We start from the raw sequence: 26,556 nt of genomic DNA, 5'->3' as shown, positions 1-26,556 counted from the left end.
AAGTCATCCTCTGTAAGCAAACAGCAGCTCTGGTATTTTGAAAAACAGAATGAGCTTTAGAAATGCTCGAGGATGCCAAAAAGTTCACAGAAAACACAGAAGAATGAATATTCTCCCTAAGTATTGCTTCCACGATACAAACCCTTCTGTAGTTACCAACTGTTTCCATTCCCAGAAATAAGACTCTTCATCCCAGTGGACTGTCAACGGCTGCACAAGCTGTGAGAGGGAAGATTAATGCACACTGAGATGAGAACACACTGGATGAGCATGCAAAGTATTTGCAGATCGTTAGTCATTTTGACTCAGACATGAACCACTTTATGTTTGTAAATTACTGGACATCAAAATAAGAATATCATTTAAAGGGTAGAGCAATACAGTCTGGGTTATGCACTTAATTATCTTTCATAAAAACAAGATAGGTAGAAGAAGAGTCTACATCAAAAAGTAAATAAATAGAAGGAACCCTCCCTGTGCCAAAGTCCAGGCACATGCTCAGCCACCTCCTCCCAACACGCCTCTGTGATCTACGCTCACATACTGCAGCATTAAAAGCACTGCTAGAAATTACCCACGGGCAAGAAGCAAAACTGGTTTTTATTGTCCAGACTGAATGAAATGCAAAAAACAACTAAAGATCTTAAAAGATAATTTTAAAAATATTTAGCTGTAGTTATCTATGAGGTTACTTATAATGTGAACGTGAATCCTGTGACTTTCCTTTATGTCCAGATGCACAAAACACACAAAAATTGAGTGAGATCTGCAAAGTGCTGAGCCCTTGCATATCCAGCTGAGTCCACAGAGCCGCGTATATCTCAAATCTCTGAACATCAAGACAAAAAATGGTAAAGTTACAAACCCTTTGTAAAAGTCCCATAGAACAGCCAAAAACATTTTTACTGAAAAAACTATTTATTTGTTTAACATAAAATATCTAGTGTGGAATTAAACTATCCAATGTTGCATCAGTAACATAGGAACAAAAGGAGTATTTTACAACAAGCTTGATATACACAAAGTTTTTAAACATTAAAATGTATTCAGCTTAGAAACTGTACATTCAAACACAGGAAAACATTCAATATTCTTTCGGCAAGCATTTAGGAACAATAAATCATTCCATCAAAGCACACCTGGAGAATAATTTTTCCCACAACAGCTTTGCACATGAATATATTGGACAGTTAGCAAATCTCTGAATCCCACAATTCCATTTGCTCTCGATTTTAATTCAAAATTATCTCACTTTTTTCTTTTAAATGAACTAGCTATATTCATTCCTTCATCAGTGAAAAATACTTGCCAGTGTGTAAAACAATCTTTGGATGCTTATTATATACATCAATGGTGTTGCCATATTAACAAAATATGACTTGTGATTATTTATAGGCTATTGTGTATCAACCCAAATGTTCTTCAGTTTTTCAGTGAATGATCTAAAATGTCCTTCCATTATTAATAGCATGCAAGGACCTGCAAAACCTGAACTTCAGTTTCTTTGGCGCCCAAGAGGCTCCTTCTGATTTCAGTGAGGTGGGATCAGCTGTGGTGGGCTCCTACCTGTCCTCCTCTATTTAGCTGATCCAAAGTCCACAAATAGCCAGGGGAGATTCTCCCAGATTCAGTGAGCTTTGGATCATGCTTTAGGCATCACTGTCTCTTAATCAAAGACCCAGAGTGTGAAGATGTCTCAGCAGGACCAATCTTGGCATTTATATAATTAAATACATTTTTAATGCAGAATTCATAAAAAGTGAAAAGCAAAAATGCCTTCATTTATTTTTTTTTTAATACTGTAAATGTCACAGGTTAAAACTGAACTACTCAACAGCATCAAAAGGTTTTGCATTACTTATAGATCTTTACCTGGGAAATATTTTGTCTGAAGTATACACATGTGCAAATTTATGAGAGATATATACTTCACCTAAAACTCTCTGAATGCACACTTTGAAGGCCATTGCAACTCAGTCCCTTAAAACTGCTGAATAATGACCCATGAGAAAAATTAAGTGATATGTGAACATTAACCCTGGAAAAGCAGAACTGTAACTGGAGGTGCTCAGTAACAGGCACACAAACCTAGCAGCTAGGCTGCAAGGCAGCATTCTGTCCGTCTGTGGATGCCATGCACTTTATATTCCTTCTCACCTCTGATGTAAGCTTCCGCCCAGCTGAATTCTCCTAGAGGCCATCCCCTTTCAGGGTGTACACCTCCCTGCAAACCCAGCTGATGGCAAGCCCACATGGCAAGAGGCACATAAGCATCTGGACATGGCCCTGTCAGGTGTGGACTGGCACACTCTCAAGTGCCTTCACCAGCAGGAGGAAGAGGATGGTAGTCAGAACTGTCACTAAAAGGTGAACAGGCTGCACTATGCGAGGGCAAAGCAGGTTTTCTAAGCTCACTGGTCACATGTGTGGTCTAATATCTGATCTAAACCCATCTGGGAGCTGCTTCCTCACTGCCAGCGTCCTGGCTGCCTCTCGCACATCGGAGGGACACCCCAAGGGAAACAAGTCCATCTACCTCTACTCCGAGGCAGCACTGAGCCACCCCGGTTGCACAAGGCATTCGGGAGAATTATCCAACTACAGCCTGACAGAAGGAGGTGAAAACAAATTCTTCGCACTGGTTGTCAGCGCCGTGAGAGCCCTGCCTGTTTATTGGGGATCGACGGGAACTTGAGCTTGCGGAGATTGAGCGCACAGGATACAGAGACAGCAGAGACAGAGATAACCAAACCAGCACACAGCAACAGCCACTGGATCAGACCGTGTGTTTCTGGGTCATCAGCCACATCGAAGGTGGGATCCCCTGTGAGCTGAATTGCATTTTCCCATTGCTGTGAAAAGGAAAGTTTGCCTGTTTAGACCAAACGCTTCTAGAGTCTTTCACTGCAGTCACCACCATTGAGTGGTAAATGAATGGACAGACATTTTGGTCTTTGTCAAACTTTAACTTTTCTCAGCAGAAGATACCCACGCACAGAATATCAATAACCTCTTTGGCCTTTTTGTATTAGTCTGAGTTTGCTTGGTTTCTTTAAGGAATTATCCACTTCTAATTTTCCTTCAGTGCTATAAAGAAACAGCCAAACATGTCTTGGAGCATTATACTGCGCTACAGTGCTGTAAAACCCTACGTGAAAGCCGAACGCCAACTGTGTTCATTTGTATTGCACCCGAACATGGATGCACTGACCTATTCTTGACCCACAGAAAAGGGGCCTGGTTCCCAGAATACTTAAAATATTCTACTGTGCAAAAATTGGCTGCACGCTTACCTATGTTTACGTGAGACAACTGACCTCACATACTATAAAAATGTATTGCTTCTCACAGCCTAGTGATTAGCATTTAGTCCATCTCACTTACATTTGGTTGTGTGTCCCATAGTTTGGAATCCTGAAAATAAACGGAGACATGGATGAGACACATCTCAGCTTCCTTATGTGTTTCCTCGCTGCACATCCACAGGCTCTGAAATCCGGCTTCCCGCATAGTGACAGGTTTCTGACAAACAAGACAAACTTATCCTCACCTGAACTCGGTTACATTCTCCGACAAGAGCAGAATCATCAACCCTGAGGAGCAACATCTGAAGGAGTGATTGATGTTCCTCATCTAAGGACAATCGCAGTTTGGCTCTTCCCATCATTTTTGTTTCTTTATGACAAGATGCCAGCTACACTCCTCTGTCGCCAGCTTGACTTTACAGTCAATGTACAATCAGCAGCTATGGAAAAGTTCTGCCTGGCTGTCAGGAGGCCAGTTTCTGCTGGGAGACACTTGAAAGCAGCTCCACCCAAACTGCTACACACAGCTGTTTCAGACTGAGGCATTTTTATCAAAGGTTTTGGCTACACCACTGTGGGAACATACTTAGGCAAACTGAGCAGAAACATACCCGGACCCATGCAGAAAATCACAGCGTGCATCTCCACACACAAAGAGACACCAGTGCAGCCGAAACACTCTTCACCAAGCAACGGACAGAGAGCTCAATGATTCTGGGGAAGTTAGAGAAGTCAAATTCTGCTCCAAACCATCAGGATTTACATTTCCTCTTTAAGGTTCCATCTCTACAACAAATACCACTCCTCGCTGACTCAAACTACCTGCCTTGGATGGGAGAAACATTCAGAAAACCATTTTCAAGCAATCAGTGCCTGTTCATTCTCAAGGAACAGAACCCACAAGCAAGGGAACTAGAAAGCATTGGTTGGTTTGCCATTATCACATCTTGTTGTTGTTGATGGCTAAAAAGTGCAAGGCAGGCATCTAATTCATAAAATCTATTCTGTAGTGTATGGAATCCACTGTGTGCTATGCCAGGTACACAATAAATATTAATCTTTTGTTTTTAGGCATCAAGAGTACATTATTTTAATTACAGCTTATACTGAGTTGCATTCAGTTAGCTATTTGCCTGACACGGGACATTTTAAGCTGAATAGCTGACCATGCAAGCACAACAGACTTAAGAAAAACCCTTCCTGCTAAACTTCAAATGATATCTGGATCAAATGCCTCTCAGTACAGAAGTAAAGTTTTTATGAATGTGAGCAAAGAGCAGCAGAGACACAATTTGCTTAGGTTCAACCCAAAAGTTCCTGCAGTTTGACACATGACATTGGCAGTGACAGTATGGTCAGCTTCCTATGCTTCAGGGTTGGATTTTTTCTGAAAGAGATCTCACTCATATCATTAATTCTTTCAGCAGGTTTTCATGTCCCATCATTCCTGTGATCCAGAGTTTGACCTGGTGACCCCTGGGGAATGAGATCCTCTCCCAACCATCTCCTGTCCCCATTCTTTGTGGCTGGACTCCTGTAAGCCGCGACCTTTTGTTTCAATGGGCAAGAAGCAGGAAGCCATGGCAGCCAGCAGGCAACATCCACTGTAAACCACCAGTGTTAAATAGACTGAAGATTCCAACATCACCTGCAGAAAAAGGGCAGAAAATGCAAAATAGTATCCCTGGACCTTAGCACAGAAAGAAAGGAAGATACTAATGCAGTAGTAGAAATTTTAATTACAGTATTGGAAAAAATGTTTAACAGGCACTGCTGCATACTTTCTTTCCTCAATGATTACACACAGCTATTAAACACTGACAAAACAGTCTGGATTACAAGTGCCATGAGGTGCTGCTGCCCTTATGTATTAGACAGGACTTAAGCAAATCACAAGTTTTCTACCTAGCCCTCTGCAGAGTCACTGCTTCTGACAGTCTTCTGAGCCCTGTCCCTGCAGAGCTTGGCTCCCCAGCCTCTCTGTCTAGCTCTTTGCACATACCCTGATGGTTTGTGGCCTCCAGGACCCCAGCCTGGGATCTCAAGAGAAAGGTGGCATTGCAACACGCACAGAAACTCCCTGCCTCTTGCAAATCCCATCTCCAGGTAGTGGCTTCCAAGGTGTCCTTACATCCAGCCAGCAGCCTGCTTCTTGGTTATTTATCCCCCATCAGGTGGACCTCTGGAGCAAGAGGTAAATTCAGAGGTGAGCCTGAATTCTCCTCAAGGACCTGGCAACAACCCTCCTTCAACACATCAGGCACACATCACCACTGGGTTGGCCCTTATAGAGGAAAAGCAGGTTCTGCATCACCTTCTTGTGCCTTCAGTTTCCAAAGGAGAAGGGATTTTACCTGTGCAATGAACGGGGTTATGAGGGCTCCCACTCTAGCCATTCCACTGCATGTTCCCAAGCCCAAAGCACGTGTGGCTGTCGGATAAACCTGTGAACAAAGCATCCGCCCATTAACCCTAGTGGGAAGTTCTCTGCCCTCCAGTCTCCTAAATCAATGAAAATTATTAAGTGGTACTACAGCAAGTTCTGTTAGACAATGACAATGAGATCATCAACTCATATCTGGGGTAAGGTCCATTGTGAAGAGGTCATAAAAATGACTTTCCCACCATGTTCTCACTCCCCTTAAATATTCTCATTACAAAAACAACCTCCTTACCTCAGGAGTGTAAACATAAGCAGCCTGAAATCCTCCTGAAATAAAAGCTCTTGCAATGAAGAGCAGCACAGTAAGAACATTTCTGTGAGAATAAAAAGGAGAGCAGTGTTTGGGATTGTTCTGTACAATCTGTTTGTTTAACTTGGAGGCAAGTGCAATAAAAATGCTAAATTTGTTAGAACGATTTATTTTGTTTTTTTAATGAACCCTTTGTATTTTTTCTGGACCTTTAGTATAACAATGATGCCAAACAATCTGCATTCCCACAATCACATCAGTTTTCTAAGTGTATTCATTCTAACTGACAGCTGTGGCCTATTGAAATAAGCAGCAAATGCCTAAGCTTATCTAAATAAGAAAAATATATCCCACGTTACGAATAGTGGCAACAAAAAATTGGCACACACGAGAAGGAAACGAGAGTGCAGCTTTCCTGTTTAAAAGACATGAACCTATGTATCACCTGGATATTTGCAACTTCATAAGGTTTCTTATTACAAGGTGTCTGTACTGTAAGTTTTTGTACAGCACCTGAAAAGGTTTAAATTCAGAGAGGTCTCCTCTGGCTGTCAGGTCATTTCCCTTGTTCAGCAGCCCCACGGTACAGACATTGTCGCATGCGTGTGGCATGAAGGCCAGATGCAGTCAGAGGCAGACTCTCAAAGCTCAGCTGGAAATCTGGTACCGTCAAGATTCGAGGGCAGAGCTGCCAACTGAGTTGTTCTTTGGAAAAGCTGCATGAAGGACAAATACTGAACAGTACAAAAACATGAACCCAAACACTTTTGAAAGTCGGGCCCCGCATATCTGCAATGCCAGCATCAAGCTCCACCAGCCGTGCTGTATACAACTTTGAGGTTGTACCAGTCTGTGGCTATTGCTTCTCATGAAATTGTGCCGTAGCACTCAGACCACTGAGAGCCCCTGACAAGTGAAGCACCCAGAACAGCTGGATGGGAGGCAGAGACTGGGCTTGGTTGTGAAGCACGGCCCTGCTGCACTCAGCCTGGGGAAACACAGGGAATGAATGGCAGAGAGCAGCACATGAACCAGCTACTGAGGCTCATGACATCAGATCTGATTTTAAAATTGTCCAACAGATACCTCCTACTCAGACATAAGCTCTTATTTTCCCCTTTGGATTGTTCTGTCCACAAGATTACAGTGAAGGATTTCTCCTCTCCTGCTTCTTTTATTATCCTTCCAAACTCTGGTGAGAAAACCTAACACCATCCTTCATTCTTTCTCCAGTAGAGCATGACCATCGCATGGCTTTTCAAACCACCACTTCCAGTTCTCCTGCCATAATCAAGAGAGAACATGGATGAATCAGATATACCAGTTGTTCACTGTGTTTTCCTTACCTTCCAACACAGAGAAACAGCAGAAGACTGCAAAACGAGAAGACAAAAAAGGACAGGGCCATGGTTTTCTTGCGGCCTATCCGATCGATAATCCATAGTGTTACCAACACACCTGTAGAAGAAGACAAGTGCACTGTTGGGAATTGAGCAAAGGTGGAGGCTGCAGCAGCTAGCTTTTAACACAGGCTGGGTTTTTTAGATTTCAAATTTTGTTCTCTCTTTCTTTCAAATACTTTGCTGGCGGAGGTATCAGGCAGGGGTGTAGAATGGATTGCCAAGCCGATGGTGCCACATGAAAATAGAAGCTCTGTGTCCCAGCTGTTGAGTCTTGCTCCCTGTTCACAGCCCCACTGGTCCACATCCCCACATGCTCACACACTCAGGGGCTACACACTGACGGAGGAGTGAGCAATCCACTCTGACATCTGTTAACTACTGACTATTGCAGTGGTTACCAATGTGAATGCTAAAAATGCCCGCCTTATGTCTCATTGGAATAACTTTTGTTCAACTTTTGACCATTGTTCCCTGCTAATCATCCTACTGCTAGATTTAAGGCCTCTTTAGAACTTAGTATTTTCTTTCCATTGTGTTATTTATATGCTGCCATCAAATTATTTCTCACCTGCTCTTTGAGAAAGGAAATAGATCAAGCTCTGTAAGTCTCACAATGTTAAGTATTCTCTCTTACACAGCTTTCCCACATCCTTTTAAAAGCTGATGTGCAGCAAGTGTGGGGATTATTCAAGCACCAGAGCTGCCAGTGTCACATTCAGAGGTATCTTTGTTAACATTTCTTACTCCTACCTTAGTATGTGTCAGGATCAAATTAGTCCTTTCAGCTACAGCACCAGTCCAAGAGTACGTGCTCTCTTTTCTGTCCCTGTACACTGACATCCTTCCCAGAAAGACTGTTATGCAGAACAGTCCTCCTATTAGGTAGCAACTATGAGTATTTATCAGTCATAGACTTACAACTTTTCACCAATTGAATGGCTTCTCTTTGAGCATTTGTCCCTGAAACTATAATCTAGAAGAGTGAAAATAACTTGACCACTGCCTCACAGTATTATTTCAAACAGATTACTGCTGAAAGATGAAGAAACAATGGCTTTTACACACTATCTTGCTTGTCCTATGTCAGACTGTTCATTGACACTCACTGAAATTGGCTGAAAATCATGACTGAGGCTGGACCCAGAGCTTTAGGGAGCAAGTCTGCTGTTGATTCACTATACCTGTGATCCTTTTAAATACTTCTGGAAAGTCATTTATGGATGTGTTCAAGTTATTTTATTTTGTTCAAGTGATTCTCCCCCTTTAGTTGTTACTCTTCCTCTGAATGCCTAATATGTTGCTTGGATAGAATCCATAGTCAGATGGGCCATTATAGCTTCACAAAGCAATTATTAGTGATTTTATCTGTAGTGATCACATGGGCAGTGAAGAGAGCTACAGCTACTCTGTGTACTGCATATATCAAGTTAGCCAAGCAAGGCGCTCCAGTGCTGCAGGAAATACACTGGCATTAGGCCAGACTGAGAGCAACTCCATCACTTGTACCAGAGTCACTGGCAGCGAAGAACTGGTGCTTCTTATTGCCACTTACCAGGGAATTCTGACAGGGTTGTCCAAAGCAGATCAGTGTAGTCTTCCTCTGTCAGATACTCACAGGTCAGGCTGCACTTTGCTTTAACTTCTTTCCTTCTACTGGATACTGTGGGATGAAAAAGAAAAAAATCCAACATTTAATATATTTAACTAATCTCCACTTACCTTCCTTTACCCATGTTATGTCTTTAGCACTCTTACTGCTGAAAATGATAGCAGGGATGTACTGAAAAGACCCTGCTGCACAGCAGGTATGTTCTACCTGGGAGATATAACTGAAACTGAACAGTTTATAATCTTATTTGTGGCAGTATCTCTTACCTCTGCAACCAGCACTGTCAGAATGAAAATTTACACTTCCTTATCGGCGGTACAGGCTTAGTTATCTTTCAGTCCAAGTCTCATGACAGTGAACAGAATTAACATCAATAATTCAGTTTCTCCCTACATAAACTGGGATACTAAGCACTTCATCTATACTTCGAGAAGACTGAATAATACCATGTCTTTGTAAAAACAGTACTTTTAAAGGATGCATGCTCCTCTGTGGAGGCTAACCAGAGTTAGACCTCTCAAATAGCTAACACACTGTTGCACAAGCTTGGGATCTGTGTCTTCTCCCAATACTACTGATCCTCTTCCTATATTTTTCCAACTATCAGACAATTTTCACTAATTACAAGTTCTCTGAATACAATCATGCCTCCCCTGGGGAATCAAACTTTTCAAGCCTCTTCTTAATGCGATCAGAGCACCTTTTTTTTTTTTTTTTTTTTAAACACAAAAATCTGCAACAAAAAGGCAATGGTTTCCCACTATTATCTTTTTTCTCAGCAAGTCTTCTCATCTTGAGAACCTGGGAGCTCCACAGCAGCAGCAGTTATCTCTATCTCAGAACTAATTAGGCCTGTCAAATCTGGAAACTACATTTATTCAATTACTTTTTTTCTCAAGAAACACAGACACATTTTCTAACAGGTTTCCCTTGAAGGCTGTCTTGCTGTTTTACATTTTGGGCTCAGAAACACTGCAGGAACTCTCTGCATTGTGCAGGAGATGAGGAACAGTCTATCAAAAATGTTTAAAATAAGTAACCTTTTAAGTGGATGCCTTAAAATTCAGGCTGGGAGCCAGTCCTTTCCAAACTAACAGCAGAAGGTGATCTAATAAAAGATATTCCACCACTTAACAGGATATATGTAAAAAGAAAAGATGGACTAGTACTCACTGCTGCAGACATCTCCTGCTTGGAAGAACTCTGTAGTTAATAAAACTAACCCATAATATGAAAAAGCATTGGAAAACCTGCAAGGAAAAAAATGAGAGAGGAAGTCTCAGCTGGCCAAACCTATAGTAAACAACATGAATCAAAATTGAACCCAGTGTGTGAGGACTTCCACTAAGTGCTACCTCAAAGTTATTTCCTATCAGCACTGAGAAGATGAAAGGGCAATTAGATTGAAAATGCTAGCGATTGGGTGGTTTAATAAATTACAAATCAATACAGGTTGGGGGCTTTTTTGAGGAGGAAGTTGCTGTATTTTAGTGATACTGTAAAATACCTCCATTAAAAACCATTCAGAATTGTGCTGGCACTGAGCCATTTATATTTCCTCTTACCATATAAACCAGAGTAACAATGTGGTCCATCTAAAATGGGGCGTAAAAAGGTCCCTCATTTTTCCTCGGTCTTCCTGTTGAAAACAAGTGGAAGTCAGATGATCAGGGCACTCATTGGTCCTGGACTGGAGGATGCAGAGTGGCAAGGGATAATATAATACACAGCACTAGGTACTATATCTCAGGATGAGTGTTTGGTTTCAGCTGAGGGCTCTCTCCGAGGTTGTAGGAGCCACACTGGAGCTGGGATCCAAGTAAAGAATTCCTCTGCCAAGGGGAATTCTCTAGGAACATAACAATATCAAAACCAGTTCATGCACAGGGCACACTACTCCTCCACAAGGAAGGTGAGGATCTGTCAGAACAAGGTGGGGCTGGAAAGAGGGAGAGCAGAACTTTGCCAACCCACAGGTGGCATATGATTCATGTGGCCCACAGCCAGCACCTGTAAATCAGAGCAGCCCTTCAGGGCTTCTGGTCTAGGGTAAGGTACTGAGGAACAACAAGCCGCCCTCCTGCAAGCAGACCCCTTTTAAACTGCGTGGTTCTTAGTGAGTGGAGGGCTCAGCCCATGAACTTGCGGTTAAGGAAGAGTACTTTCCCACCCCACCCTGAAAACAAAACCATCCAAAACTTGGAGGGCGTTCCTGCACAGCCCATCAAAATTACGGTGACTGAACCAAGCATTTGTGAAATGCACAGGAACTCAAAACCTCACTGATCCAGACTTTAGAAAATCAAACCTCCATCTCTGATTAGTAAGAGGCTGTAATTACCAACAGGCTCCTGCCTAGCTTTACAATTTTGCTCTTGTTCAAATCTACAGATCTCCCTCTGCTGTCCTGTCTTGCTGGCTAACTTTGTAACTTTCTTTTCTTATAAAAGTCTGCTCTTTGTTCTGCAAATGGAGAGCTGCTTCATATATTGACAGGGGTGCTGAAAAGTTGGCCATATAAAGCTGAAATGAAAAAAAATTCAATGCAATTCATATAGTAATATGCAGCTCAGAAGTAACAGCCTGAATTGCTTCATCCATTAGGACGGAATAGGAGCTCACAGCTTTGACACTCCAGAAAATCAAGATTAGATTAAAAATGAGGTACAGATAAAGAGTCAAATTTCATCTTGTCTCATGAATTCAGATCTGGGAATTCTGATCTGTGTTCTCCTGTAGCCCCAAGGTTTGATTTTCTTAAATAATAGGGTCTTAGAGTAAGGTTAAGCCCACTTTATAGGTCCTATTCACTTCCAGGATTTACATATAAATAAAAATGAGAAACTAACCCTTCCTCACTGTGAAAGAGGCATATATGCTCACCTCTCATTTTTTTTTATTACTGGTTGAGACATTACAATTAAACTTAACATTGATTATTTGCTTATAAATACATATGAATGTAGCACAGTTTCATTGTATCCCACGTTATTAATGTGCCTGTTACCTGTACATACCTGTCTGGAAATAATTAATTTTCCCAAAGGCATTGGAGCTCCATTTTCAGTTGCTATCCGCTTTAAAGTGGCAATTGCTTTTTCTTGATTTCCAGATAATACATCATACCTGGCACTTTCTGGCAGCCACTAAGAGAGTAAAGCAGATCACATGCACAATGATGTCAAAAACACAGCAATAAACAAACTGAGGATTTTCTTTGTGGCCTTAGAGTGAGAAATCTCAGTGACTCCAGCAGACTACTCACATAAAAAAGCATTACAAAACTGATCGTCAACAATTCAGAGAACCATCTTTCTGCCAAATGTCTAACTCCTTCTTAGGCTTTAAGAAATTGTAAAACCCTACCTTCTCCATGAAGTCAAAACTCCAGACTAAAATCTCTCCCTTCTGTTACCTTGGCTTTATTCTTGGGAAATGTTAGGCATTTTTTCAGGTTCTTTACGTTATACCTTCTCAGTAGGAGAGGCAAAGCATCCAGGGCAGATAACAAGATGCTCTAGGCATTCAAAAATTTGCATTTTAGGCTACTTTTAAAAACAAGCATGTCAGCACCTGTATAACTGGAGGTATTTCTGAAAAATATCAACATCAGTGACTAAGGAATAATAAAAGCTGCTAAACAACCTGACAAGGACATATATCTTTGAGAAGACTGAGTGATTGGCAAATGTATTTTGCCAATGCACCTAATAGTGCCCTGAAGCTCAGGTTTAACTAATATACGTCCTATTTTAGAATCTGACCTGCTCTATGCAGATTCTACCCTGATTTGGGTGGATTTTTTAAGTGAACAGTAATTATAGAAGTTACATTTTCAACAAAATAATTAAAAAATCTAAAGAGTAATCAGGGAAATAGCAACAGCTTTTAATAAAATGTTGATTCTACTGAGCTTAATTGTATCAAAGTCATGAAATTGGACAGGTTTCCAGGCCTGATTTGGTTTTACAAAACTCCAGCCCACCACTGTCCTCCAGCAATTAGTCATATATACACAGCTCTCACTGGAATGTTTTTGCTAGCACTCCATTGAAACAACAGCATTTTTGTCATTATTTCAGATGTTTCAAAGAAGACACCAACAGAGAGCTCAAAACTGTCACAATTCCCTTCAATCAAGTTACAGAATTAGGTCGAGAAGTGGCAGATTGATGGAAAACACACCCAACTTTGAAAGAATACCTACAAAACATAGGACAGCGAAGAGCAGAAGTGGGAGGGCAGAAAGAATGAGAAGCCACCGCCAGCCAAGAGTGGGCATCACCAACACTGCTAGAAGGACTTCAAACACAGTCCCAATGGCCCAAAAGACCTGCCAAAGGGAAAAGAAACAGTCACAAATGAGAATGAGAGTGCTCTTAAGGCCTCCTTCTTTGTAACATTTCGAGACATGCTCTCTAGGGACAGCTGAAGAGAGAAATGCCAGAGACATTTCAAATATGCACCACTGTACGGAAAGAGAGTCCAGACATTTTAAGGGGATTTGATTAAACATTACAGAAGCTAAAATGTTAATTTCTGAAAACCTAGCATTGACTTTCTCTGGACACTCATGTTTAACTGTAGGTCATTCTCATAAGGAATAGACTCATCACATGGTGTTTCTTAAGCAGAATGATTATTAATGTATCTGTCTATGAGTATTATTGCCAGCTACCATCATGAGATTGATGGTATTTGTTTTCCTTACCAAAACCAAGCTACCACAGCCACAGAGTTTGGCTTGTAGATGAAAGGAGGAATTGATACCTTCTTAGCAAAAAATGGAGCTGGCATCCTCTTGCATATCCTACCCATGCAGGATTATTCTCCTTTAGATTATGAATCCACTTAGCTCATTATTTAATGCTCAGAATATATTTCTAACCCAGGGTTGCTCAGAGGCAGCCAAACTGTGGCAGAACAAAAGTGACACATCAAGGTATAATTCATCTACTGAACTCTATTTACAAAAGATTAATCAACTGAATGTAGGACTAAACAGCAGGTATCTTAGAAGGCTGGTTTTGCTTTGAGGAGCTGTTTCAATTTGGTGAAGTTTTTCACAGGGATGCTCCTTCCAAACTGACTGATGCAGACAAGTAATAGTGCTGCTCTCTGACCCTTTAACCATCCATTAAAGGGCTGCAAATTTTGTCTTAAAGTATTTATAGGGCAAAATTCTGCTTCCTGTGACTTAGATACATTTGGATTGAATATCGGGAGCTGAATTTAGCCCTGCATTTACTGAACAGTCAGTTCCCCACTGTCCACTACTCAGCTGTAGATTAATTTCACCATGAAATTAGGTGACATCCAAACGGTCCCCCTTGTGCTAACAGTAGTAACTTACACAGCACTGTATGCAAGTTAATTTGCAAAAAGGCAGATTTAACAAAAAGAGTGGAGCATTACGTGAATGCTTTATGATGCTTTTGGTCCTGAGCTAGTCCTAGTGTATGGGGGTAACCTCAGCTCCACACTAACTTGGACAATTAAGATTTGACTGCAGCTATGTGTGAGATTTCTAGTCAGGAGGATAGAATGGTCTTAACCACCAGCAGAATTTGTCTCTCTAGGGACCAGTACGCATAGCTACACTGCTCACCTCTATTAATAAAATGCATTTTGCTCTGGCTTTCATTGGAAGGAATTCAGCATATAAGGTTACCCTGTAAAGAGTGAACATAGAGAAAAACGTCATGTTAGCACACTGAGAAAACTGCCCCATCAGCACCATGGAAGAGGCTCAAACAATTTGTTTGCCTTTTATTAAAATTTCCAAACCCACTGTAGTAATGCAAAACCTTCCCTAGCCCTCTGTGCATTATCTGCCCCTCTGTAAAATGGCACTAGCTGTGCTGTAGCTGTTCCACTGGGCTCGGCGGAACATCATTAATATCTGTTTGCAGTACAATGCATTATTAACTCTGATGCTTTGACTTTGTTGTTCTTCTGCCTCATTCCAGTCGTGCTCTGTTAGAACTGCATGGCAGAAACAGCCTCACCATTGGTCAAATACAAGGACTCTCCTATTTTACATACACGGCGCGCTTTTGTGCGGCTTCTAAAGGTGGGCAGGAGAGCAGTAAAAGAAAATTAATAACACTGTGATGTTCCATCTCAGCACTGAATCTTTTATCTGGGAATGGCAATAGAACAGACAGGATATTGACTTGCCTTGTGAAGAAGTCTATGAGCCATCAATCAAAGTTTGACTACTCTGAAATAGCACCTCCATGGAGCAAAATATCAATTATTAATAAGGATAAAAGACTACACAGAGAGAGAACGGCTATACTCTTCCCTTTGCATTTATAATTAAAAGCCCAAAGCAGACTTATTTATTCCAGGTGGAAAATTTCAAGATCCCCACTTCAGTGAATGGAATGACACAGTAATAGAGAAATACCCTGATTCTACCTTCTTATTAGAAATGTGTCTGAGCCATCGAGATATCTTCAGTGTTTGGGCTGGGTGGTTTTGGAATTCCAGCTCAGGTTCAGACAGGAAATTTCAGGCTCTGACTGACTAACAATCTGCAGTTTTACCATCAGGAGTCAGGGCTCAGCTCTACCTCTAAATGCTAGTGTTTAGGTCATGACCTATCTTGCAACAAGACCATGTTGTCCCTTATGGACTCGGCCAATACAATCTAGCAACGCTGGTTTTAGGCACAGATACAAAATGCTGTCTGTTGTTTTACCCACTTCTAGGCGGGCTCTTTGGGCCTCTCATTCTCACGACCTGAGGGAATGAGGGAAGCTTAAAAGGACTTAAGGCATATAACATATTACATTTAGGAACCCAGCTTGTTCACATAGAACTAATTGTAAACCTGCTTCACCTCAGCGATGTATTAGGTATCTTCAAAGCCTTCTCAGAGTTTAATATATTAGTTCCAAATACTTAGAAAAAAAAATGGGTTTGGAACAACTGAACCAAGGCATGCCTTGAATTTGGCACAAGCATTTTTTGAAAAATAAATACAAAAGAGAAAGTCTAGACTTTTGAATATTTACTTACGACTGAGGCACTCCTCCAATCCCAAAGCCCACCAGGCCCCTCAGCACCAAGATCCAGCTATACACTGGTGCAAAACCACTGAGGATCCCATAATAGAGTGTCCACAAGACGCTGATCTTCAGGCCCTGTATTTAACAAACAAGCACAAGGAAAAAATGTCTCTGTTGTAACACAAATTAACACAATGTAAAGCAGAGCTTCAAACTCCTTTTATTTCACAGGAGGTCAATTCTGGCTCTACTTAATTCTGTTTCATGGATGTGGACTATGACATTTGTGAGCATCAAGAACTGAAACATCCACACTGCAGAAATATTAGAATATATTCTAGTAGGAGCTGAAGACTTACTGTTTTTCTCCCATACTGGTCTGAAATGTTTCCCCAGAGGGTGGAGCTGGACATCATTCCCACAAACACGACCTATGAAACACCAAAAAAAAAATCTTTCCCTTAACAAGTGAAAATTTCCATATGACAGCAAAGAGAACACAACTCCACAGTGAAACTAAAAAATTCCAGCTCTAACAATACAGCAAAATGTCCAGGTGTTCTGAGTATAGTTCCTTTGCAGTAGAGACTATTGAAGTTAATTATTCATATAACAGGATCTTTCAAAAGTTACTCAGTATTGTCCTGCTAAACTTCCTTTCTATTGACTTGAAAGGGAATTTGTTGTTGCCCATGAAGGGGATGAGTGTCAGCAGACTGTTCAAGCCAAGGTCTCTCAGCTTCTTCCAGCTATGGGCCCATTTTCAGCAGTTGCCTTGCTTTTGTTGAGGTCAGGAATCTAAACACAACATACATAAACCGAATCTCTGCCAGGCTACTTGTCATCACCTCACCTTTATCTCACCTGTTAATTTGTGAACTACTGAATTAGACCAGTGCTGCATATTTATGACCTTTTGATAAATTGAATAAAATTAATTATAAGAAATGACTGGAGAGCACAATTTGGCGCTAAATGGAAATCACTGTCTGGTTTCTGGGTTGGGTTTTTTTTGCTGAAGGTTTTTCATAACTCACAAAAAAATCTTTCATCTGCTTCACAGCAAGGCCCCACTGAGAGTTTCATTAGCATTACTGAGCGGACAGGCAAGTGGAGACAGGACCAAGTGCCTGGGTTGGAGTGGGGAAAGTAACTAGGCACCCCTCAAGTCATCTTTGCAATTAAAAGATCCATCCAGTGACAAACCAGTCGGACACTAGAATGTGTACTCTGGTATTATACACATTGTGAGTCCAGCCCTGGAAGATGCTGAGTTCTGCAGCTCCAGTGAACACGTTCATTAACAAAAGCTGATCAGTGTTGCTTGAGGTCTGCACAGTAGAGCTGTTCTAGGAGGCCAGCATACGTCTCAGCCAGCTCACCTCCAGTCTCCTATTGCCATTTTCAGCTTTAAAGTCTCAGATTTAAATGGAGATAAAATTAGATCTTACAGCTTTAGAAAAGTCTGAAAAAAGGCTGAGGTGCCAAAGAAAATATATTGCACCATTTTCAGAGGTGTCACCAAAAAGTATAGTTTATTCTGTAGATGGAGAGAGAAATTAAATCCCGCTCAGTGAAGGTAACAGCAAAACCTAAGCATGTTTCTCCCATCAGCACATTAAAACCATACAAATTTTGTCTGAGAAAGAAGTGCATACTCGAGTAATAAGTGGGGCAAGAAGCAGTTGTTTGTCAAAGCTTTTGTCTCATGTCCACCAATCCCTTCTCCTTCTGATTTTGCCCACCAAGAATAAAATCGTGCTGAGCTGAAAGAAGGAACAAGACCTCCTTCAGATGGGCTAGCTGCATTCAGGCATGGGAAAGGACATGATCTTAACTGATTTAAACCTACTGAGCATTTTGACCAATTTACACAACAACACAAATGGCATCAAAAGCTAAAGAAAAAAGAAATGTAGGATTTAAATTTCATGACACACAACAGTGGCATATGCTGAGAGAAGAGCCCCAAAACTAGTTTGCTTATCCCTAGAGGCTTTCCAACATCATAGTACCATACTTAGAGGTGGCATTATAAGAGCTCTGCTTGCAAAGATCACTGGATTATCCACCTCAAAAAGCAATTGCTTGCTTTCTCTCATGGCTTCCAGTCTGTCTACATACAAGCGAGATTAAATGTGGTGAAAAAGATTTTCAAGAAACACAGTGAAGATTTACCAATCCTTTTTTTTTTTTTTTTTTTCAAATAATGAAATGGTTTAAATTTTAGGATGAGCCTGAGTCAATTCATATACTTTCCTGAAAATTTGAACCTCAAACTTGTGAAATTTCCTCAGTTCTCACTGAGTTTAATTTCTTGAAGCTCTGGCTTTTAAAAAAGACTCCTATGTTCTTCTGAGCCAAAGGCAGTCTGCAAAGGCCAGGAACAGATTTAACTTCAGGATATAATGCATAATGTCTGAATAACAACGAGTGGAAAAACCTTACAGAATACAGGAGCTGTCAGTTATTTTTCCTACCGATGTGAGCAATGCAACCTGCCAGCTTGGTAATCGCCACTCACAATGAAGCTGAGGAGCTAGGATACTTAAAATCATCATTTCCATAGCATCTGCCATCTAGAAAGGTAAAAAAGAAACAAAAATAAGTAATTGCCTGAAAATTAGATTGACATAGCAGTCAACAATATACCCTCTTGAAATTAACCTTGGTTTTGCTCGTGCCATTCCCATTCTGCAGGTGAAACAAAATGATTATGTTTGCAAGGTACAGTGGATGTACACAGTGTAGAGAAAAAAAGCAACAAGCGCATTTTTAAACTAATTTCTGATCGTCATAATGTTTAATAACACTGGCAGTGATGATTCAAAGTGCCAAATGGAAAGTTATTGGTGGGTAATTTTGAGGAGGCCTGTCTGGTCAGCCATCCAGGTTCATTCACTTCCATGTTGGATATTACAGAGATGAACTTTCAATTCCTTTACACACAGGTTCAGTCAGAGCTGTTTATTACCTTAAAACTTACTCCCTGTCTGGATTTATATCAAATATATTGATAGAACATCTGTAGACCAAATTCCACTACTGATTTAGGATCTAAACCATGGCAGATTGTAACCTTATACGTAGACGATAGCTGGTAAATACAGGTTCCAGATATCATCACCCAAAAAAATATACCACAGTAGATGTAACACACAGTGCTTCAGAAATAGCAGAACAGTGAAAACAAATTCTGTCTTTCTGTTCCTGATATCAAGGTTAAAACTAGAAGAAATGGGTTGCTGTCTACCTGAAACTGAGATTACAATAATACTTACTAATACAGAAAACAGATTGTAGCTAATAGGATGAATATGGTAAAATCACTGCATGAAAACTGAGATCTGCTTCTGCAGGAATAGCCCAGCATCTTCTCTATTTGAAACAAGCACTTGAAGTAGAGAATCAAAATGATTTTTCAAACCCTGGTTCATAAGAACTTCAGGGACAGAGAAATCAATCAGTTATTCATTACCCCCACATAACAGGTTTCAGTCCAGCTGTCATTTTAGAATTTCAAGTAAAATTCCTTCTTTATTATACAATTATCTGTTTGGAGACTTTTTGTCAATGGAGAATGGCTACATTATTTGAAATCACTGAGATTCTCTGAGGATCATGCAGCTGACCTTGATAACAATTACTTGCCCATGCTAATCCAGTGATAACAGACAGCTTCCACTGGAACTTTCCAAATCCAATGGCTTCCACCGCATCTTCCACCATGAAAGTATCTAGAAAGAAAACAGTTCTAGTGCAGAAGTGTATTCCTTTCCTAGTAAGAGCCATCCCTTGAGACAGCATTTTCTGTGAATGCAATTACTTATTAATTGGGTTACCTACTGAGATCTAAAATATGTAACAGAGAGCTACTTAACTTTTATACAGTTCCTGCTTAGGAGAATCTCTATGTTCTTTAGGAATTGTGCTAAAGCCAAAATAATTCTAAATATTCCTAGAATATTTTATTCACATAGAGGTAAATCAGTATAGCACCAATGATTCCATCACATGCTCAGCCTGTTACTCCTGGGAGTGACTCCACCAGCCACTGGATTGCATCTTCTTCTGGTGAGAAGTATGTGAGCTGCTCAACAGCACACAGCAATACTATGCAAGTGATGGAAATGGCAGAAGAATATTTTATTACATGGAGAGTCAAACTGTAATTATTTTGATCAACAGTTTGTCCAAGATGCATACATCTTAAAACATACTTTTGTTAAAAATGCTGATGGTTGTTTCTCATACATTGTCATGACCTCATTATTTTGTTCTATCTGAAGAAGATGAGATATCTCAAATTCCCTTGCTCAGTGCAAAATGAAATATACAACAAAAATAAATTTTGATATTCAAGTTGTTTAAATCGATTTCAGTCTCAAAGTTTTAACACTTCCAGCAGTTTTAAAAAGTACATTCACCACCGAAAAGCTTTGTCTAGCTAGGAGTTGGACATCCTCACAAAGCAAAAGACAAAAACACAAACCAAAAGGAAATCAAACAGAATCTAACTGATAAAATGAAGCAGAGATATCATAAGACCTCAGTTTGTGACTTCAACCCAAGCATTTGATGTGATGGTACTGAAACTCAGCATATTGGGCTGTTGTACCACTTGTGCTTTTTGGGGTGGCCTGCCAACTGAAATTCTACATCTATCTGCAGACTTGCACTGATGCACTGAGCCTTTTGAGAAACTCCCTGAGCTCACTCCATGGTATTTTGGCTTCCTAGTGCATCAATATGTTAATAAATAAGTCCCTGCGTAAATAGTCACCCTACAAAATTTTAGGATGCCTTGTGCTAAGACAAAAACAACACCTCTCGAATCTTCTACATGGGTGTTGCCTTCAGGGCAGCCAGCACTTCTCTGCCAGGCAGCAAGGGAAGGCTGGGATGTACATTCATTCTGTCCCTCTTGTCCTCTAGGCAAGGAGGAGACAGGAACACTGCAGAGGCTTCATGCTCAGCCTTGACTGCTCCAGTAAACCTGGTGATGTCTTAGGAGCACTGATCAGTTCTACATCAAACCTCCTGTATGAAATAGGTGGTGACAACTGGATACACAACTCCTTAAAAGGGTCTATTACTGGTAATATAAAAACAAACACATAAAGCATCCCTCAGAAAACAAGGTAGCTAAAACACGATTTTCAGGTGTAACATAATTTGCTTGTGTTATTGTTTCCTTCTTTTATCTGGGGATCTTTAACTCCTCTAAACCCAATGTATTCAGCCTGGTTGCAACATGATTAAAATTAAGAGGGCACACCTTTTTCCTTACAGGAGAACAAGAAACCTACTCACCATCAGTTGGGTTGGCAAATTCTTTTGGCACTGCAGCTCCATCCTCCAGCTCAACAGGCTCTAGCTCTGTCCGAACACCCTCAATCTGAATTTCATGTTCTCCTGAAATGACATCCTCATCTGACCTTGAACTTTCCCCAGTGCGGCGAAACTTGACTACCCTAAGAACACAGAAACAAGGATTATTACTTTGGTTGGTCTTTTCCAGGTCAAACCTGTGTTTGGTTGGTCCTGAAGCCCTATTTGGTCAACCAGCAGCCAGGTTTCTCCCCACCCTCCTGTCTCTCTTCATGTTCACAGAGAATGCTGTGACTTTTATTTGTATCTGCTTTTAGGTATGGTAACCTGTTGGTTGCTACTGGCTTTGGAAGAAACACAGAGTGCACTGCTATGTGATACAGTCATAATTTTTTGTACAAAGAGAATGTTATCATGCTAACTATAGAGTTACAAAAGCATACAGGTTATAAAAATATGATGAAATGATACATATCTAATAATAACCATGTTTTGTGTGCCTAGAGTTTTATTGTGAATTAGACATAGCTGTGTCATTGAATTTCAGGTGCTTTGTCCCTGCAGGAAAAGTCCAAATTCAATTTTCCACATTGTTTTCATAAGAGTGATCTGCGTCTTAGAAGAAGCAAAACTCCTGAAATTTGTCAGATTTTTTAAACATCACTTAGCAAAGTACAGTTCATAAGATAATTCAGTGAATTGACTGATTTTTTTCCATGATGATGATGATTCTGTGACTGTAAGTACGATTGCTTTCGTCTCCTGTCTTAAACTGAAGTCTTTAATATTACGTAATTAACTAAATACCAGTATTTTAAGAAACTATTTGACTTCCAATACTCAGTTCATCTGTGCATTTTTTGAATATCTTAGGTAACAAGGTGGGACAGAATAAGAAAGTGAATCAAAGGATATGTCTTTTTTTCATTAAGTCCAAGTCAAGACTGAAGAGTGTACCTGCCTGCCAGTTACAGCCCTGGCATATGAGATGATGGTTGTCACATCAGTGTCATGGTCACAACTGTCTGCATTTTATATAATTTCTGGCACCATCTGAGAGATAATTGTCTAATCTCTGCAGCAAGGCCACAGAGAGAATAAGACGTGAAAACAGAGCTTTGCTAAATGGACACAACTTTCACATTTTGGTTAGAGTGCTTTTGTGCAATGCTTCATGTATATAGAGGAGGTCCATTTTCCATCAGTTAAGTTTCCTGTGACCAAACAAACATTTTGGAACACATCTACCATATTTAATGTAACAGATTCTTCAAGCTTCCTTCACTTTATATGCAACATCAGTGTAACTCTTTCACCATGGCAACCGACAATTTCTTGGACTTTATTGAAATAGTTTTTTGGAAAAAGATTAACTTAGTTTTGCTACTATCTCTTCTGACTTTCGATACCTGAACATTTTAATTCTACAATAAAGATTAGTACAGAGCCTCTTGAACTTCAGTTTAATCCTCTGGTTTAAGGGTGAGCAAAAACTAAACTATCAGCATCCTGGCTAACCGCAGCTGCAGCAAACAGCCAAGCATGTATGACATTTCTAAAGGTGACCTGAAAGACTTTTCATGTTTGGCAAGACCTCAACTCTTATTTCCTCTTACAAGTGTTGATGACACAATCAATACTTAATATAAGGGCAAAGTGATGGGCAATCTACAAAACTCCTGTAAATGGACTTGGTCCAACGGTGGACAAGAGGCTGGAGAAATGAACATCTCGGTCACCCATGGGGTTTTTTACAAAGAGGGAAGTCCTGGCCACGACCAGTCATTCAGCTCAGCTTAGGATTTCACCGTGGTAGAAACATAAAGCAGAGGGACACCAAAACATTATTATTTATTTTTCTCACAGTCCTGGCACACGTATTATTTCCCTGACCACATCCCATCTGGGGAATTGCACATAATCACTAATGATATTCTGGCTGTAACCTGTAGAGAGTACAGTGACCATTTTGTGAGGTTATCACTCATCTCTAGGACAGCCTCCTCTGCAGGCTCTTGAGATGTTTGGGGATGATTTTTTCAGGTAAACAGGGAATTCAAAGATCTCTATGAGGCAAATATTGCTTGCACTACTTTAGTAATGCTCTCATCTGCAGCAGAAAACTGAAAGCTTTTCTCTGGCCTTTATGTCTTGTCAGACAAATAACAGGGGCATAAATTTTGTTTTCTGAGATAACATTTGAAGATCTTAAACATAATAACACAGAACAAAACTCAGACTGCTTCGAAATGAACAAGAAAACCACACTGACTGCAGTGAGACTTGGGGTTATTTCACATCTTGATTTGGGGTATGTAGGGGACCCTTCACTCAGTTTTAAGAAAAGACAAGCAAAACAACGAAACTCGTCTGAATTCAGGTTCAAATTTAGTTCCATTGAGAAACTGAATTTAAAATTTTCTTCATCTGATTGTCTTTTTAAACCTCAATTTGAATTTTCTTTTGAATTTTCTTTTGCTGACCCTCTAGGACAAACACAAGTAATTATTACTCTCACATTAAAATTGTCACTGAAGACAGAATCCTCATATGACATACAAAATACATACTCTCAGCAAACAAACACTGAAATTTCTCTGCCTATGAGATTACTTTTTTATTACAAAGGTCAATTAATATCAAAGTACCATTCATAGCTTATTTGCAAAAGCTTTACAAGCACCTGGTTTAACTCTACAGGAAGTAAACTTTTATATGCGTCTTTTAAAGACTATAACTTCAGCAGTCTCAAAGCCCAGTGCAAAGTTCATTGAAGTATATGGACATCTCTTCCCCAGACTTCAGGAGGTCTAAAGTGCCATTACTCCATGGGATTATGACTGAAAATCATTCACACAACCTCTGCTGGTAACGATTCATTCTCCTAGTAAGCCACAGGCAAAATAAACATGCCAATAAAATCCTTCCTGACTTTAAAGTACCTGATCACAAAATCTCTGTATTAATGTTTCTTATTTTGTAGTACTTGTGGAAATAGACCTTCAGAGCTGAACATCTGATGGTTCCAGACACTATGCAAAGGCAGTGACTGATCTGAAAATTGTAAATTGTAAATACTGAATCTGAAAATTGTAAATACTTCAATGGCAATCAGAGTAGAGAGCTATCTGGCCATGTTCCTCATCATAGGAAATAAAAAATATGTTTATCACTTAGGAACGTATGAAACAAATTGACACAAACAAAGAAAAAACCACACAGTAATATTTACTGTTCCATACTTGCAAAATTCTTCACAGCTGAGACATGAGAAAGCTGCATTTGTTTGCAAGATCTCACAGCACCAAATAGGTCTAATTACACCTACATTGAAAGGTACTTTAGAACATTTTTCTGTGTTTTGTTTTGTTGTCTGGTTTGCATATTTTTTTTTTTAGATGAGGAAAAATGGCCTAATGAATAATGTATTATTCTTTATAATGACAAGCTGAATGCATCTGAACAAAGTATTTAAAAATAACTGGAGTTCATGTCCATTTTCCCAACTTATTAGAAATGTTATGGGACAGTTTGCTCTGTCATTGACATGAGCTCATTAATATTTAAAATCAACTTTAAGCATTTATTCCCTGCCTTGGAGAGTCAATGATTTATAAATAGGATTATGTTTCAAAGTACCTGATAATGGAGCATTAGGTGAAATGCACTTGTTTTTAAAGGAAACATTTTGTATTCATGAAAAGGAAAGGAAATATTGGTGTTAAAAGGCAGCAATGCTTTTATCACCTTTTTGCACAGATCCAGCAACCACATCCCGACAGCAAAGATTTCCTCACAAATAACAGCATTCTCCTTGTGCAGCAATGTTTGCTTCTCCAAAACATACAGTAAGCAAATATCAATGATACTCACTGCAAACACACCTTTGCAATAAGAGGTTGTGATCTGCAATCAGTTTGCAGCATGAAGGAGGAAGCTGAGGAAGATGCCTTCCCTAGCACAATGTTATTTACAGATGCAATCCACCTTGCAAAAGCAGTAGTAATGTTTCCTCTGAGAAAATCTTTTGGCACTTCCACGGTTTTATTCCACCCCTCCTTTTTTCTACTACCACCAAGTTCATGCAAAAAAATAAAAATTGAGTGAATTTATATAGCAAATGGATCCCTGCATGCCCCCAGGATGCTGAACCCAGGCAGCTATACAAGGAAAATGGCCTGCTTCCCAGGGCCTAAGCCACTTCCTAGAAATAATTCCCTTAAAAATCGCCAGGATCCACAATATCCCTGCAGCCCGTTGCGAGGGAGCCCTGCGCAGCCCCGCTCCCCTCTCGGTGCTACTCACGGCAGCTGTCTCAGCTGGAATAAATCATCCTCCATTGCCGGGCTGCGTCTGCAGGAGCTGCTCTCATTGCTCTCGCATGGCGGGAACGGTGGAGCTGCGGGCAGGCAGGCGCGGGCGGCTGGACAGCTCCGGCACCGGCCGGCAGCCTGCACCGAGTGGCGCGGGAATGGCTAGGCTCGGCTTGGCTAGGCTCAGCTTGGCTAGGCTCGGCTCCGTTAGGCTGGGCTCAGCACGGCGAGGTGGGCAGAGGCAGCGGGGTGGCCGTGGCCCGGTGGCCAGCGGCTCCCTCCCCTTCCCGTCCCTGCTCGCGCGGTGCCACCTGCCAGCTTGGCCAGGGCCGGGGTTGGGCTCCCGTGTCACCGCCGGTCCTTGTCCCTGCGGGGATCGGCGTCGGATGGCCGCTGCATCGGCAGGGTGCAGTCTCGGGGATTATCACAGATGAGGAGAAAAGGAAACGGAGAGGATGGAGACATCCGCAAGGAAAGCCAAGCCAAGCTGGCTGAGATGCCGCTGCTCCCAGGAGGACAGCAAAGGGAGAACACGACACCAGCCCGTGGAGCCGCAGAACTGCTGAATTTTGGAGAGGGGCTCTGCAGAAAAAAAAAACCGTTATAACAGGGAACGCTTCAGGAATCCAAGGACAGTTCTTGTATGTGATCTATTGTAGCAACCTGGCAGGGCTTTCGAGGGTGTGCTCCTCTGACACCAAATGGGATTAATTTGTAAAAATCTCAGTAATTTACCTGAAAAGATACACACTCACCCCAGCACATTCATCCCTGTAGGCCTTCTCCTTCAATTGGAAAAGACAGTTTATTTGTGCATACACCTGCATTTACAGAAAAATCCCTTGCAGAGAATGGCCTGCAGGAGAGAATGAAGAGGAAATATATG

The 26,556-nt window shown here is 40.8% G+C and overlaps 1 protein-coding gene across 1 annotated transcript; it reads right to left on the bottom strand.

The window, feature by feature from the left end:
* Window positions 1–892: 892 nt before the first annotated feature.
* LOC104360237 (SV2 related protein) lies at window positions 893–26,315 on the bottom strand. The gene is made up of 16 exons (XM_009966143.3): window positions 25,663–26,315; window positions 21,340–21,500; window positions 19,678–19,763; window positions 18,507–18,605; window positions 16,386–16,457; window positions 16,037–16,161; window positions 14,619–14,682; window positions 13,218–13,343; window positions 12,028–12,156; window positions 10,576–10,649; window positions 10,184–10,260; window positions 8,954–9,061; window positions 7,345–7,456; window positions 5,981–6,062; window positions 5,660–5,749; window positions 893–4,953 (listed from the first exon to the last, which is right to left on the bottom strand). Exons 1-16 carry the CDS (start codon window positions 25,695–25,697, stop codon window positions 4,747–4,749), a joined length of 1,647 nt encoding a protein of 548 aa, XP_009964445.1. The 5' UTR covers window positions 25,698–26,315; the 3' UTR covers window positions 893–4,746.
* Window positions 26,316–26,556: the final 241 nt, after the last annotated feature.

Source organism: Tyto alba, unplaced genomic scaffold (assembly GCF_018691265.1).
Source record: "Tyto alba isolate M040663 unplaced genomic scaffold, T.alba_DEE_v4.0 Super-Scaffold_44, whole genome shotgun sequence".
NCBI lineage: Eukaryota > Metazoa > Chordata > Aves > Strigiformes > Tytonidae > Tyto > Tyto alba.
Note: the sequence above shows the minus strand (reverse complement) of the source record. Positions and strands in the feature narration are given on the sequence as shown.

Excerpts from the sequence above, each read along its gene's own strand:
- LOC104360237 (XM_009966143.3), bottom strand. The coding sequence starts at position 25,697 with ATGGAGGATGATTTATTCCAGCTGAGACAGCTGCC. Across the intron at positions 18,606-19,677 it reads TTATCACTGGATTAGCATGG|ATGGCAGATGCTATGGAAAT; the intron begins GCAAGTAATTGT and ends TTACCTTTCTAG. Across the intron at positions 5,750-5,980 it reads CTTATGTTTACACTCCTGAG|GTTTATCCGACAGCCACACG; the intron begins GTAAGGAGGTTG and ends CTTTGTTCACAG.